The 14,331-nt window shown below is 50.9% G+C and overlaps 1 protein-coding gene across 2 annotated transcripts in view; it reads right to left on the bottom strand.

Moving 5' to 3' along the window:
- The window catches only part of COL22A1 (collagen type XXII alpha 1 chain), a 246,303-nt gene that overhangs the window by 156,560 nt on the left and 75,412 nt on the right, over window positions 1-14,331 (bottom strand). For both annotated transcript variants that reach the window (XM_073893246.1, XM_073893247.1), the window contains exon 12: window positions 13,213-13,251. In XM_073893246.1, the coding sequence (XP_073749347.1) occupies window positions 13,213-13,251 (39 nt within the window). The remainder of the gene's footprint in view (window positions 1-13,212; window positions 13,252-14,331) is intronic.

Below are 14,331 nucleotides of genomic sequence, written 5' to 3' on the forward strand. Positions count from 1 at the left end.
TCCTGGGGTCAAACCTCCGGTGGCATCCTCGAGGGAGGGGCTGGCCCAATAGGCGGTGTCTCAGCCACAATTTACATAACCACACAAGGGGGATGACTCCCCGCCCTGCCTCCCCAGTGGGCTGTTTTGGAACTCAAGGGTCCAGAGATGAAGCAGGCACCCAAGACAGGCAGAAGTGATTTCTGAGTTTCCATTCGCCTTGTTTCCTTAGCACTAAGAATGGCAGAACTAGCAGCAATATTACAGTGATGTTAATAATCGCACAAATCAAGTGACACTGAAGAGGCTGCTCCAAGAAGTCCGTCCTCACTGAGCATGCACGACGCACCGAGCATGGAGTAAGTGCCTTGCAGGGTGCCTCTAACTTGTCCCAGGACTCTCCGACAAGAACGATGCAACTATGATCTACACTTCATATAGTTTATCAAATGCAAGCACAGAGATTCCATCATGTGTCCAAAGTTGCAGTGTCTATACCCAGAAGACCCACTCGGGGCCCCGGGACCTGCCTCTCCACAGCGTTTGCACACGCTGAGTCACTGGATGCTCGCAGTCCTGCAGGCCAGGCGTCTCTATCCCTAGTCTATCTGGAGCACCGGGGCACAGAGGGCCGTGGCCTTCTCGAGCCCACACAACCGCTGACACGGCCGCTGACACTGCAAGCAGCCGTGCTTGCACACTCAGCCCAGCCCCACTGCCCTTCTCCAGGGACCCTGTCCCTTCCCCTCAGCCTCACATCCCAGGAAAGCAGCAGAGCTCCTTCAATTGCCTGCCTGGAGGCAGGCACCCCGAGTCAGGCCAGGACGCTGGTGGTCAGGAATAGGGCGGGCTCAGCTCCCCGGCTGCCTGGTCTCCAAGTTTTATCCCCTGCCCCGTTCTGTACCGATCTGAGCGGATGGCATGGACATCTGCAGATGGCAGGGACCGCAGCCTACTTAACTCTTGCTTCTCTACAACTCTAGGGCTAAATTCAAGATTTCCCAAAAGGAGGGATGTCTGAGAAGAGTAAAGACCTCCTTGGAGGAAATGCCCTCAATGGTGTTTCCCCCGACAACCAGGCCTATTGCGGGACATGGTGCAGAGCTCCCTCTAGGTGTTGGTTACCCAGTTAAGATGGCGGGTCCTTGAAAGGCCAGTCTGTCTTCTGGCTGCTGCAGCTGAAGGCAGGGGAAGGGGTGTCTTGGTGGGCTCCTGCCTCAGGAATAAAGGGGGGACGGCAGCAGGGCATTGGAGTTCCCAGGACCGTCTGATAAAGGGGGCCGGGGAGGAGACCACAGACAATGCCAGAGGGAACTCCAGAGGGTTCCGGAACCTTCCCTTTCCCCAGTTGTCACATTCCAGCCTTGCTGGCACTTCCCAATACATGCCCAACATGTATCTGTCTCATTCGCTGACAGGAGCTCCAAGAGGTGGGGCATCAGGGCTCCAGCACCTATCTCCCTGTCACCATAGCCTGCTCTGCACAGGACCCCCCAGGTGCTGTCTGCTTCAATCCCTTCCTGAGCCCTGTGGGCTCCTAAGGGAGACAGCAGGGACTTTAAAGTTAGCCTTGCAGGTATGAACCCCCAGGGACACAGGGAACAGCAGGGCGTTGTAGAAAAACAGTGGTCTCGAGAGCCAGCCAATTGAGGCTTCAAACCCTCCATCACTTAGTATTAATGGCCGTGGCCTAGTTAGTGAAATGCTCTAATACCCAGTCTTCATCTGTAAATAGGGACCACAAATATAGCTACAGGATCCGTGCTTCCCGAGGACATGGGCGTCTTGGCAAACTGGTTTGGAAGCAGCAGTCACTTTTGCTTTGTGATGGATGGGCCACCCTTGTTTTGTAGCCTAAGAAACTGACTAGAGGTCTCTTTTGTGGCGAAGATTTCCTCTGTCTTAAGAGAATAGCATCTCTTTTCAATCTTATTTTACATGGTTAGGATAACCAAGCCAGCACTGAAAAAAAAAGATCCTGAAAATTTCCACTTGCAAATCCTCATGAGATCCAGACATTTATTAGACGGGTTCCTGCTCTTATGAAAACTGCCAACCTGAACCAAATATTTCATGTTTTCGCATCAACTCAGCTTGGCCTCCCAGAACACCACCATGCCCTATGATACACCTTCCCAAACCCCCCAGGGGGGCTCCCCATTGGCTGCCTGCAGCAGCTTTGCAAAGGGCAAGTTACAGCTCAGGGCTGCAAGCTCTATCCCCTCAGGAAACTCACCCGCCCTCTCTGAGCCTCATCTCATGGAGACCTATGCTGCTTTCAGATTGGGAAAAAGGGTGTGGACATAATTAAAAATGCCAGTTGTTGGTATAGTTCTGAGAATGAGGAACACATTCTCCAGCCCATGGGGTGGGTCAACTAAAGGAGAAGAATGGAGTTGCTCCAGGCATTGGTCAAGTCAGGCACAGAGGGATTTTTAAAGGGAATATGTGTCCCTAAGGATCCACATAAAGTATAACAAAAGTAAGGAAATGGAGGCAAGGAAGGAAGAAGAAAGGGAGAGAGAAGGGAAGGCAAGGGAAGTAGACTGGGGGAGAAGGGTCTGGACTGCCACGGAGCCTCTGCCACCTGTTAGCCACTCAGAACAAGTGACCTCCCCTCCTAGGTCTTAGCTCCTTCACCTGTGCAAGAGGTAACGTGAGAAGAACTGTGCCTCTGGCTCCAGATGGCTGGTAGATGCTTGGAGACAGTGCCTGGGGAAATGCTGCGTATACAAGCAAGTTCACACAAGCATCAGGAACTGCTATTTTGGGCAAACTATCTGAACCTCCACTCTTCACCTGTGAAAAGGCAGTCACCCAGATCAAGAGGATAATAGGTAATGCATATGAAGCCCTTTACAGAAGATGACCAGGGCTTCGGGAAGAGGGGCCTCCCCCAGTTCATACTCAGGGTGTTGATGCTTCGTCAAGGTGGACCTCTCTGCCCATACCCCACACACAAACTGCCTCCACGGTCTCACTGGCAGCCCCCAGGAGGGTAATATATGGCAGTAGCTATCTGCCCATGCCCACTTTCAGAACCAGAGCTCCAGGAATTATGGAGTTACCTCACTGGGCAAAATACAGAGAAAAGAGAGAGCAGACATTTCCCCTGTTCTTTTGGTTAATTAACTATCAGGGCTTTTTCTAAATGTTGACAAAGAGATCGCTTCATCCCTTGAGGTGCACATTAGTATCCCTTGCAGTTCACCTGTAAGAGACAGAGGAGGTCCTGCAGGTGGGGTCTGAGGAGTCCTCTGGGCAGTGGTCCTCAAAATGTGGCTCCTGGACCAGCAGCATCAGCATCAGGATCCCCTGGGCCTTGTTAGGAAGGCGTATTCTCTTGTCTCCCTCCCAGCCCCCCTGAACCAGATGCTCTGGGTGTGGGGCCCAGCAAGCTGGTTTAATAAGCGCTCCCGGTGATTTGGATGCTGTCAGGTCTGAGAACCACGGCTCAGCACTGATAAATGCTGGCCGTGGGGTCAGAAAACATGAGCACAACTCCTGGCTCGGACACATGGAGAGAGAAACTCACTTGGTTCTTGGTCACACAGTTAATATGCTTATAAAATGAGGGCAGTGGTATTTACCTCCAAACTAAATAGCATGTGCGTGAGTCCTGGCAGTCCACGGTCTCTATAAATACCAGGTACTGTTATAATCTCAGATGCTCTACAAACTATTCTACGAGAAACAAGGAAAGGAAAGGACACCCCATACTGTGATCAGCCCACCTGAAGCACATTTTCCAATAACTCTCCAGGCTTTAAGAGGCTTGCAGAGCTACAGAGGTCCCCCTGAGGGGGGGGAGGCAGGACCCCGACATCTTGCAGCTGTCCTCTGTCCCTGGGGATAAGACCTCACCAATGCCCAGGACACAGAAGACGTCATCTGGTGTATAAAAAATGTAACACTACGCTGGTGTAATGGTAATTATACTTAACATTTATGAGCACTTTTTACAAATATAAGTCAATTTATTTTCATTAGCTCATTTCGTCCTTACAGCAACCCTCTGAGATGAGTAGTAGTATAGTTGTCAATTTATAGACAAATAAAGTAAGGGCTAAGGGGTTGAGGAACTGCATGGTGGTCCACAGCTGCCACGTGGCTGAGCGGGGTCAGAAGCCGCCAGTCCGTGTCCAGGGCCATGCCCTCAGCCTCCCTTCCCCCACCCCGTCCCACTGTCCAGCAGCCCAGGATTTGCTCTTCCCACAAATACTCTCCGCCTCCTGTACAAAGCCCTAGATCCTGTGACTGGCCCATTAGGCTTGGCAAGTGCCTGAGTGTCAGAGAGAGGTGGGGAAAGGTACACACTTTCCTTTTCCAGCTCTGCCTAGGGCTGTGAGATCCTATGAACTCAAAACTTCCCAACATCAACATGTCCTTCAGCACCATGGACAGAGTCTGCGGCCCCCATGATTCTCTCAGCGTTTTGCCCCCAACCCCACAAGGCTACTTGAGGGCACATAAGCAGCTAAACTCATTTTCCCCGAAACCCTTTAATTATTATAAAAATAGAAGGCCTTCAACCACAGTTATCCAACTCGATAACCATGAATAATGCACATTAATGCACAGGCTAAGAATAGGAGATGGGGCTGCTGATTAAGCCAGCCGTGAGCAAAGGGAAAGAGACCCAGAGCTAGAGGCAATGGCATAAATATATCTTAAAAGTTTCACACATACAAACACACATGTATAATTTATGGATCAGAAGCTCTGCGATGTAGTCGTTACATAAAATAAGTTGATTCGCACCAGGGACATGGTTTTCATAGCTTCCCAGATACCAGCCCTGCTTTCAGGGAAGGGCAGAGAGCTGGCACCGGCCATGCAATGGATCGGAGTGGGTCACTGTGACCTCGGGCATGCCCCAGACTCCTTAAGGGGTTGCAGGAGGCTGATACTAAATTAAACAGCCTGCCACATAGCAAGAGCTCAGTAAGTGCTGTTATGATTCTTTCCACTACATGGCACTTTCTTTGAGACCAAGTCATCACACCACTCCATATAAAGTCACTACAGGTTGGCCACTGAATTCTGCAGAGCTCCTACTGCTAATATCTGCATCCCATTCTCTCAGAAAGAATCAGTGGAATAAAAGTGTGCCCACTACCCCTTGTTGTGCTGCACTTTTCACTTACACCAGAAACCCCTGATGTGTAGAAGCACCTTGTGGTTTCTGGAGACCTTTCTTGGGCCCTGGTCTGGAAAAGAGGCACCAGGAAGAAAATCCCTATTTGGCACTCTCTTCCTTCCCCACCAATTCTGCAATCCATTCTATAAAGACCCCATGAAATCTCATCTCAAAATTTCAAATAAAGCCTGCCCTGGAAAGAGACCCAAGAAAGAACTAGCTCGGGGTGGGGGGGGAAGGATCTGTCCTTTTACTTTGCAGACAGCCCACGGTGTGTCTGTCACGTTGGCATCAGAGGGGTGCCATTGTGAGAGCTGGTCTGACTGTCCCCTGCAGGGGGGGCTCCAGGCACTGCTGTGACTGCCTCACAGAAAGGGCCCTCGGTGAGCTCAGACCAGGCTCGAATGGGAATATCGCTTCCAGGTCTTACCAGCTCTGCCCTATCAGCTGTGCAGCGGCCAGAGCAACTTTCTCCTGGACACTCTTCATCCTCTGAGCACCCCACTTTTGCCCTCAGGTGCAAATAGGTTGCATTAATCATACCTCAAGGCTCATGTCCCTTATTTTGCTGTCCCTCCCCAGTCCCCAGGAGCCCTGCCTGCCCCTAAATGAATAGCTGGTAGGATTTTGAACAAGCCAGAGATATTATAAACTACATCATCCTCTTCCCATAGGTTCTTACAGGGAAAACATCAATGTGTGTATTTTCCAAGTATCAGTGACTTTTCCACGAAATGGGGAGAATGCCACCTTCCACCTGTGCTCACTGGAAGGAATGAATGAGAAGGTGCCCTTGGGACCACCTGGCTCCGTGAATGAGGGCTCAAAGCTTCCTGGGTCAGGAGCATCCCTAGTATTTCAAGAGGCGGAGGGCAATGGTGGATGCACAAGGAGGAAACCAGTCTCCAGCGGGAGAAATACTGAGAGAAGGCCCCGGGAAATATGAACCCAGAATTGGAAAGAGACATGCAGAGGAAGGATCTCTTGGGGCCCCATCACAGCAGGTATGAAGTGCACTCCAAACACGTGGACTTTATCTGTCACATAACGCGTGGCGCTGAGCAGTGGTCAACAGGGGATTTGTCACAACAGCATTTTACAATCAAACTCAAATTCACGCGCACATGCATGCTTCCAACAGGATGGCAAGTGTAAGCCAGAGGACAGTTCTTTGGAATGGAGGAAATCCAGGCGCCCTCCCCCACTGCTGGAAGGGACTTTTTGGCAGGTGGGCCCCCAATGTCCCTCAAGCCAGCTGCCTTTCCTGAGAGGCTGGATGCTTCATGGTCCACAGCAAAGTGGAGGGCCTGCTTTGTCCTTCAGGGCGCATGTGCAGAACCTGCTGCTCTTCTCAGACCTGGGGACCAGGCTGCCTCTGCTGACCACTAGGAACCTTGCTTCCCAACAACCCTTCTTAATTTTATCATGATGGCCTTGGACTCTCTCCTCAGTTTTCCATGTGGCATCTTCTTTAGCTTTGTGATGACCCAGCCCACGAAGACTCTCCTACGTGAGGACACTCAGTAGGACACTCAGGCTTGCTGCTCATTGTTCTGGCATCCTCTTTAGGACATTCAGCTGAAGTTTCTAGAAGGCAGCATCTGGGCTACTTGTTGGACTCAGATTCCTCCTTTACCACATTGGTCTTGTCAGGCTTATGATCCCGGCAAGGATTGAAGAAAACCATAAAAGACAAGGAACTGATGTTTGTGTGACCTAAAACTCTGTCTGCTACCCAGCCAGCCAGCCCAATAAAATTCAGCTGAGTTTCTGATATTTGGTCCTATATTTTTTCTGGTGCATCACACCGTGAAATCTGAGCACAAAATCCATGTGAGCTTTTATTTATTGCCATATGGATTTCTGTGGAAATGCTTAAGGAAGGACTTTCTGGTGGTTGTCGTTTCTGAGTTTCTTCGCTTCTACCAACTGCTAAGTGCTGAGCTGCTGACCCAAGCATGGCTTTACAGGACACTCTGCCCCAATTTCATCCCCTGTAGGCCTCAGGTGCCCTTGCTAGCTATAGAGCGTGATCGGGGCTGAGGAGGGGCTGAAAATCCTCTCCCTATCTTCCCCCTACTGTGTTCCACTCCAGGGAATTGGAACCCTGTCTCGCCTCCCAGCCTCCCCGCCCTGGTCCTGGCCCCTCCTGCCTGAGGCCCCCTCCCACACCCCAACCCCACTCTAATTGCCATATTAACACCAGCTGCTGGTCATAAAGAGGACAACACTGGCGGGAAATGCATCGAGTCCTGTATCTTAGCAGCTGGAGAGGTTGCGGGCAGGATCACTCAGCAGTATCACTTACAAGGATCCATTTCAATAGGCCCAACCTCTGAGCGTCACCTCACCCGGCTCCAGCTGGCTCATTTCATCGCAGCAAAATGGAGGCAGGGATGTCAAGCTCCGTCCTCACAGCCGTGGGCCCAGGGAAAGAACCTCCGTCTCTGGGCTTCGAGACAAAAGTACTGAGTTTGTCTGGTTTGAGCTAACTTGGATAACGTGCTTGAACTCATCACCGTGCTCAGGGAAAGGCTGGGGCCCTGATGGCTGACACCCGATTCCTGCTAATGCTTGCCCAAGTCATTATTTAGCAGGTGCCGACAAAGTTCTTTCCCGGATACCCTCACTGGACCCTCACGTCCGCCTGAGGAGAGCACATGGTTGGTTCTAGTATCTTCCTTGTGCAGGTGAGGAAACCGAGGCACCAAGAACTGTGGAGAATCCTCCCTATGCACCACAGTTATGGGGCAAGAGGGGGCAGCACCAGGGTCCCAAAGCCTGACCCTCAGCCACTGCCATGTTCTGCCTTCTGGACCCACCGGCTGTCCTGCCATCCAGTGCTCGGCAGACCCCTGTGCTAGGAGACAGGGCGCTTTTTCCAAAATCACACCACTTTAGGATTTCCTGCATAAGCAGTTGTGAAGATCCTATACTTAAAAGGATTTTCATTATGTTAAGGTTAGGACTTAGTCTTTGGTTAAATGCTTACCAGGATGAGTAATTAACAGTACATATGAAACACCCCAAATCCCACCACCCCGGTGTGCTGGTGGTTTGCCCTGCGCGCACGTCCTTTTATGAGCAAGCACATGGGCTTCCTAGGCTGTATCTCATTTGCATTATGTTGCATGCCTAGCTCCCTATCGCAAGGTGTTCCTAATTTTCACTCGTGCCCATCTGGTTGCTGTAATGTGATGTTCCATTAGGTTGTTCCCATTTTTCGTTGCTGTTGTAGTTGTCAAGAGTTCTTATAAAAAAACAGAGTCAGCTTGTGGTAATTTTGTTTCTGCTTCTGTTTCTCCCTTCATATGAATTATGCTCATGGTAAATTTCCTAGACATTTTTTTTTTTGGTTTCATTTCTTAGCACCCCCCACAGTAGAACACCGAGTATCCTAGGAAGCCCTCAGGGTGCTGTGCTGATGTGTCCATCCCCTGCTCCTCCGTCCCTTGAGGCCCAGGCAGGGTCTTCAGTGTGCGTAACAGCGTGGGGAATGGAGGCCACAACCTGGCTCGTTAGGGACCAGTAGGAAGAATCACACTCTGGATGGCATGACTGCGTTCAGCACGCCTCCTCTGCAGAACGGGTGAATGAGCGCCTGGACGGGGGCCCAACCTCCTCTCTCACATACTGGGTACTTAAATGCTGTCTATTAAAGAAACACATTCACTCTTGTATGGATTTTAGCAAAATCTTCTAGCAGAAAAAGACAAGAAAGACAAGGGACAGATTTTTACTCGTACTTATCACGTGCCAGGCACGAAGCCAGGTGCTTTCAATATCAACCTCCTATAATCCCCACAACAGCCCTACAGGATAGGTATCCCTGTTCCCATTTTACAGATGAGAAGCTGAAGCTCTCAGAGAGACACCAGCCAAAGATCACCCGGCCACTGCAGAGATGGGATCCAAACCATGTCTGCCCAGCTCCCCAGACCTGCTTTCTTTCCATCACCCGAGCCCACGTTTCAGCACAAAACCAAGGCTTCCTCTTCCCTCCTTCCTCCCAGATGCCAGATTTGCAAGGAAAAGAGGCAGAGATGTCCCCAAAGTCCCACTGGGCAAGAGGCCTGCAGAGAGAAACTGGAGCGGACGCGCTGGCTTGCAGACACCAGAGGGCGCTATGGGCCCAGGAAAGGGACACAACTGAGCAGCTCAGGGCTTCCTCCCTGGCGGCATTGGTCCCCAGAGCAGAAGGACCCTCAGGATGCACCAAGGACCCTCAGGATGCTCACTGGAAACTCACATTTTGGACTTGTCTCTGTTGTTCCCAAGTCTTTTTCTACCAGTGGGGCTCACGATCCGGCTAATGCTACAGACTTCACGTCCATGGCTCAGTGCCCATCGGAAGGAACCCTCATGCCAGCATCTCATTGTGCTGGTCAATCTCTGCAGGGAAGAACTGAGGACGGAGGGCACAGAGGTCGTCACCCCTCCCTGCTCTCTCTGACTCCACTGGAAATGGTCCCGACCAGCCCAGGGCAGTGGCTATACACCCTCATCACTGCCACTAAGACAGCTGCAAAGTGACTGAAAATTACGGGTGTAACAGAAACAGAGCATCACCAGCTCAAGCACTCCCTAGGCCAGGCACTGCATCAAACCCTTCACGCACCTTCTCTCCTTTAGTCTCACCTAGTTCTATGTGGTAGAACCAGGATACTTCCCTTTTCCCCTTTTACAGAAAAGGAAACTGACGCTCAGAGTCGCCCCAGGACAGACATGCAGTTAGCACGAGGTGGAGCCAGATTCTGCAGTCAGCAACCCCTCCTGGGTCGAGCTGGCCCTCAGTCTTGGATGGCGGAGGTCAGACATCCACTCATCAATCCGCTCGTTTAGCAAGCGCGTACTTAGTGTCAGCTGCCTCCCAGAGGCTTGGGAGATTCATCCTCCTCTCCTCTCCTTTTATAGTCCCAATTCCTGGGCTGTGGGCAGCATCCCCTAAAAGGCTGTCCCCCTTACTTTAGCCTGATTTCATATATATATCTATATTAAAACACTGGGGGAGATTGGCCCCAAGGACCCCACAGTGAATATGGGAACCAGAGAGGCTAGCTTCCAAGACAAGGGGCAGAAGCAGCCCAGGAACATGGCACCACACAGTGGTCTTGGGCATCTGATGGGGGAGCCAAGGAGAGTCAGGAGGCCAAGCGCTCCAGCAGCTGTTCAGCTGTGTGACCTGGGGCCAGTCACCTACCTTCTTTGAGAGCTGGTTTCCTCCGCTGCTGGGGAAGGGGAGCCTCAATGAGCCCCGCAGCCTCCCTTCACTTAAGTAATAACCAGAGTTTGTGTTTCCCATCATCCGACTAACTTGTGACCTTGGGCTGGTCACTTGACCTCTAAGCTTTGCTCTCCCCATCTGTGAAATGGGCATAAGTTGCGCCCTCTCTAAAGTGCTGGCTTCATCATGAGACATAAGGTATGGGCACATTGGCCCTCAAGGAGTGCAACACACATCATCTCAGTGGTTAATTAGACACCAGAAATACAAGACACACAACCACAATCAGAGAAATATGATTCCTGGGCCCCCTGGGCTCCAGTTCATCCGATCCCCTTGCCCAAGGCAACTTCTCTGGAGAGAATATTCGAGTGCGGAAGCCAGTTTTTTGGACCCTGTCCAAGTGCATTAGTCACCGTGGCCTTCTCTTTCCTGTGGACTCTATCAGTCCCCTTGACCTACACGGGCCTCGCCTCATCCTCAAGGGGTAACGGGGAGCAGAAGACTCTAAGTTACAGAAGAGAGCCCCAGGGGCTCAGGCTGGGGTGGGCTAATCATCAAATCCCAGAGCCGCCGCCTGCGAGAGCCTTTATGCATCATCTCATCCCACCCCCTCGTTTTTACAGATGAAGAAGCAGAGGCCCAGAGAGGGAGGTGACTCACCCCAAATCACACAGCTAATATGTGGCAGAATCTAGACTCAAACTTTGCTAAAAATATTCAACTGCAAGAGAAAGTCAACCAAGGACAGTGCTGGAAGTGCTAGCGTCTGTTCGGCTGCCCATCTGTCCTGCCGGCATCGAGGATGTGAGGAGGTCTCCCTGGCTGCCGCCGTGACCTGGCAGGTCCCGACTGTGGGCCTGCAGGCAAGGATCCATGCCACCAGGGAGGGGCCTGCACCCTCCAGGAGAATAAGGCTGCCCGTTCTGAGCTAAACCAGCACAGATAAGGCCCAGATGCACCTGCCGCTCATAGGAGAAAGAGGCCCATCACTTCCTGCCTGGTGACACCAACACGGGAGGACAGCTCATCAGTCAGAGGACATGCTGGTCCAGGAGACACACGTTGGTTCACCCAGCAAGCATCACCCAGACCCAGCTCCCTGGATTCAAGGGCTCCAGCAGCCCCAATCCTGACAGGAATATCTGGGTATCCTGCTAATACCTGTGCTCTGGGCCCAAAGGAATCTACAAGCTAGTGACAATAGCTAAAAGCAGTTGCTGAACTTGAGCACCTAGACTCCAGGTGCCGTGCTTTTATGCCACACAGGAACAGCGGACGGTGGCCACCACCAGCCCCGTCTCAGGGGTCAGGAGACCCAGACTGGAAAACTGATGGGAAAGTCACACTGTGCTGTGTGTCCATCCCGCAGCTTCTCAGACTGCTCTGTATCCTTGTGTAGGAGTTACTGTGTGTGTGTATGTGTGTGTGTGTGCGCACGTGCGCACGCACGCACCTGTGCTTCCAATAGGGATAAAAAAGAAGTTCTCTGTGGAATAAATGAAGACACAGAGAAGTAGGGGAGAAAATAAATACCCTCAACATGGCCACCCTGTTTAACAAAGGGGCTCCACTCCAGAATCAATCTCTTTCTGTCTCACACACAGACACACACACACACACACAAACTGGGGTCATACCGTGTATTTTCCCATGTGCTTTAAAAATTAACAAACTATTATTTTCATTTCCTAGGTCATTAATTATTTGTCAAAATGTGGTTTTGCATTCGTGAGTGCCGCCACATCGTTTAGCTGTACGATAATGCAGCTCGCCCTCTGCCCGCTCCACAGCACGTGGTTGTTTCCAGTCTCACTTATGAATGACACAGAGTGAAACATGGGGTAGGCACTTCTGTGCATCCTTGATTTAGCTCTGTAGAGTACATCTCTGGAGTGAAAGCACGCAATGAGAGGGGACCTACGGGGAGAGAACGGGCTGGCCACGTGAAAGCTGTTCGCATGGTAATGGAACAGAGAGGCACCTGAACGTGCAGCCCTACATGAGGAGTGGAGGAAAATCCTCCAGGGTCCATCTGCACTGCCTTCTGAGCCTGCACTCTGGTGAGATGTTAGTTAGCACAGACGCATGTGCGACAGTCCTGTGGGTGTCTCTCCTGGAACACGGAAAGTACATTTTTAATAGCTGGTGGGAGTGAAAAACAGCATTTTAGTGACACTCTGATTTTTATTTCTCCTCACAGGCTAACAACGCCAGAAAGCTTTCCTCCTCAGAAGGAACCTATGTCCTAGGATCTGTCGGGCTTGTCCTGCTTATGATGAAGGTAAAAGAAGGTACAACATTCGTATTTGGGGAGAGCACATACGGGGCTGCCTGCCTTGTCCGGCTGCTCACCATCTCCCCTTGAAACTTCTGCAAGTCTTCTGGCGATTCCCCAAATTCCTCTGGTCTCTCCCCTCACACCCACCTGGCACGTCACACTCAAACATTCCCAGCATGTCTGACCATGCACAGACCCTTCGATGCCTTCCCACACTGCCGACGAGGCCTGGACATGCTCGGATATCTACCGCCCTGCGCGCTGGTCCTCAGACCCTTCTGCAGCTCTGCATCCTGCTCCCTATGAGCTCCAGCGAGTACCCTCTGCTCCAAGCACTGTCAATCACCTACGGCCCAAACAAACATTCCCCCTGTATTGTGCTCGCTCATGCTCATCCCTGCCGGGCAGCGCTGCCCACTGCACCCGCTTCAACTGCCCAAGTCAGGGGAGCACCTGCACTGAGGCTCTTTGCTCTGCCCAGGAGACCTCTTCTCTCCACCCAGATGCTTCCAGGCAGCACCCCACCCCCACCCTGCTCCCTGGCCAGCTACCCAGCCCCCGGAGGAGTGATAAAAGGGAAATGCTTACCTTTTCACCCTTCTCTCCTTGGACAAAAGGCCCTCTGCCCTAGAAAAGGAAAGGAGGAGGCACAGGTTTACAACAGAACATCTCCATGCATGATGTCACATGTGATAGCAGCGCCCTGGGGTCTGCAAAGGTCAGAAGCTTTCTCATCAGCTCTGCGAACGAGCTTCCAAAACGAGATGATAACCCTTAGTTGTTGAGCATTCATTCTCGTGGGTAGTACCCCATTTAATTTTTCCAACAATTCAGTATTACTACACTTGTATCTTTCCACTTGTGAGCTTTAGTAAGATATCATCCACCTACTGTATCATTCACCTAAAATATTCAATGTAATAGTTTTTAGTATATTTACAGAGTTATGCAGCGACCACCGTAATCAACTTCAGGATGTTTTCAGCAGCTGAGCAAGAACTCTGCACCTGTTAGTGGTCACACCCCATGCCCCCCACCTCCTGCCCTAGGCAAACACTAATCTATTTTGTCTCTGTAGATCTGCCTCCTCTAGACATTTCATACACACAGAATCATATGATATGTGGGCTCTTACTGCTGGCTTTGCACCCAGAGATTTCTCAGCAAGGTGTTTTCAAGGTTCATCCATGTTGGACATGTATCAATATTCCATCCTACTGCAGAACCACATGCCACTGCATGAATGTAACACACATCCCATTTATCCATTCACCACGTGATGAGCACTCAGGTTGTTTCCACTTTTTGGTTATTATGAATAATGCTGCTCTGAACATTTCCCTACAGGTTTTGTATGAGCATATGTCTTCATTTATTTTGGATATGTATCTAAGAAGAGGATTGCTGAGTCACACGGTAATTCTGTTTAGCCTTTTAAGGATAGACAGACTCTTCTCCAAAGCAGTAGCACCATTCTGTACCAGCGATGTCTGAGAGTCCCAGTTTCTCCACCTTCCTGGCTACTCTATCCATCACTAGTAAGGCACTAGGGTCTCTAACCATCATCACTGCCTTACTTATTTCTCTCTTCAATTCTGTCACTTTTTGCTTCACGTATTTTGGACTCTTGTGAGGTGCACAGATGTTTATAACTGTTCTTGATTTCTGAAAGACTAACACTTTGATCATTCTAAGACACCCCTCTTC

The sequence above is a fragment of the Callorhinus ursinus genome, unplaced genomic scaffold, assembly GCF_003265705.2.
Source record: "Callorhinus ursinus isolate GAN/ISIS: 27379988/994484 unplaced genomic scaffold, GSC_fseal_2.0 scaffold5, whole genome shotgun sequence".
NCBI classification, from domain to species: Eukaryota; Metazoa; Chordata; class Mammalia; order Carnivora; family Otariidae; genus Callorhinus; species Callorhinus ursinus.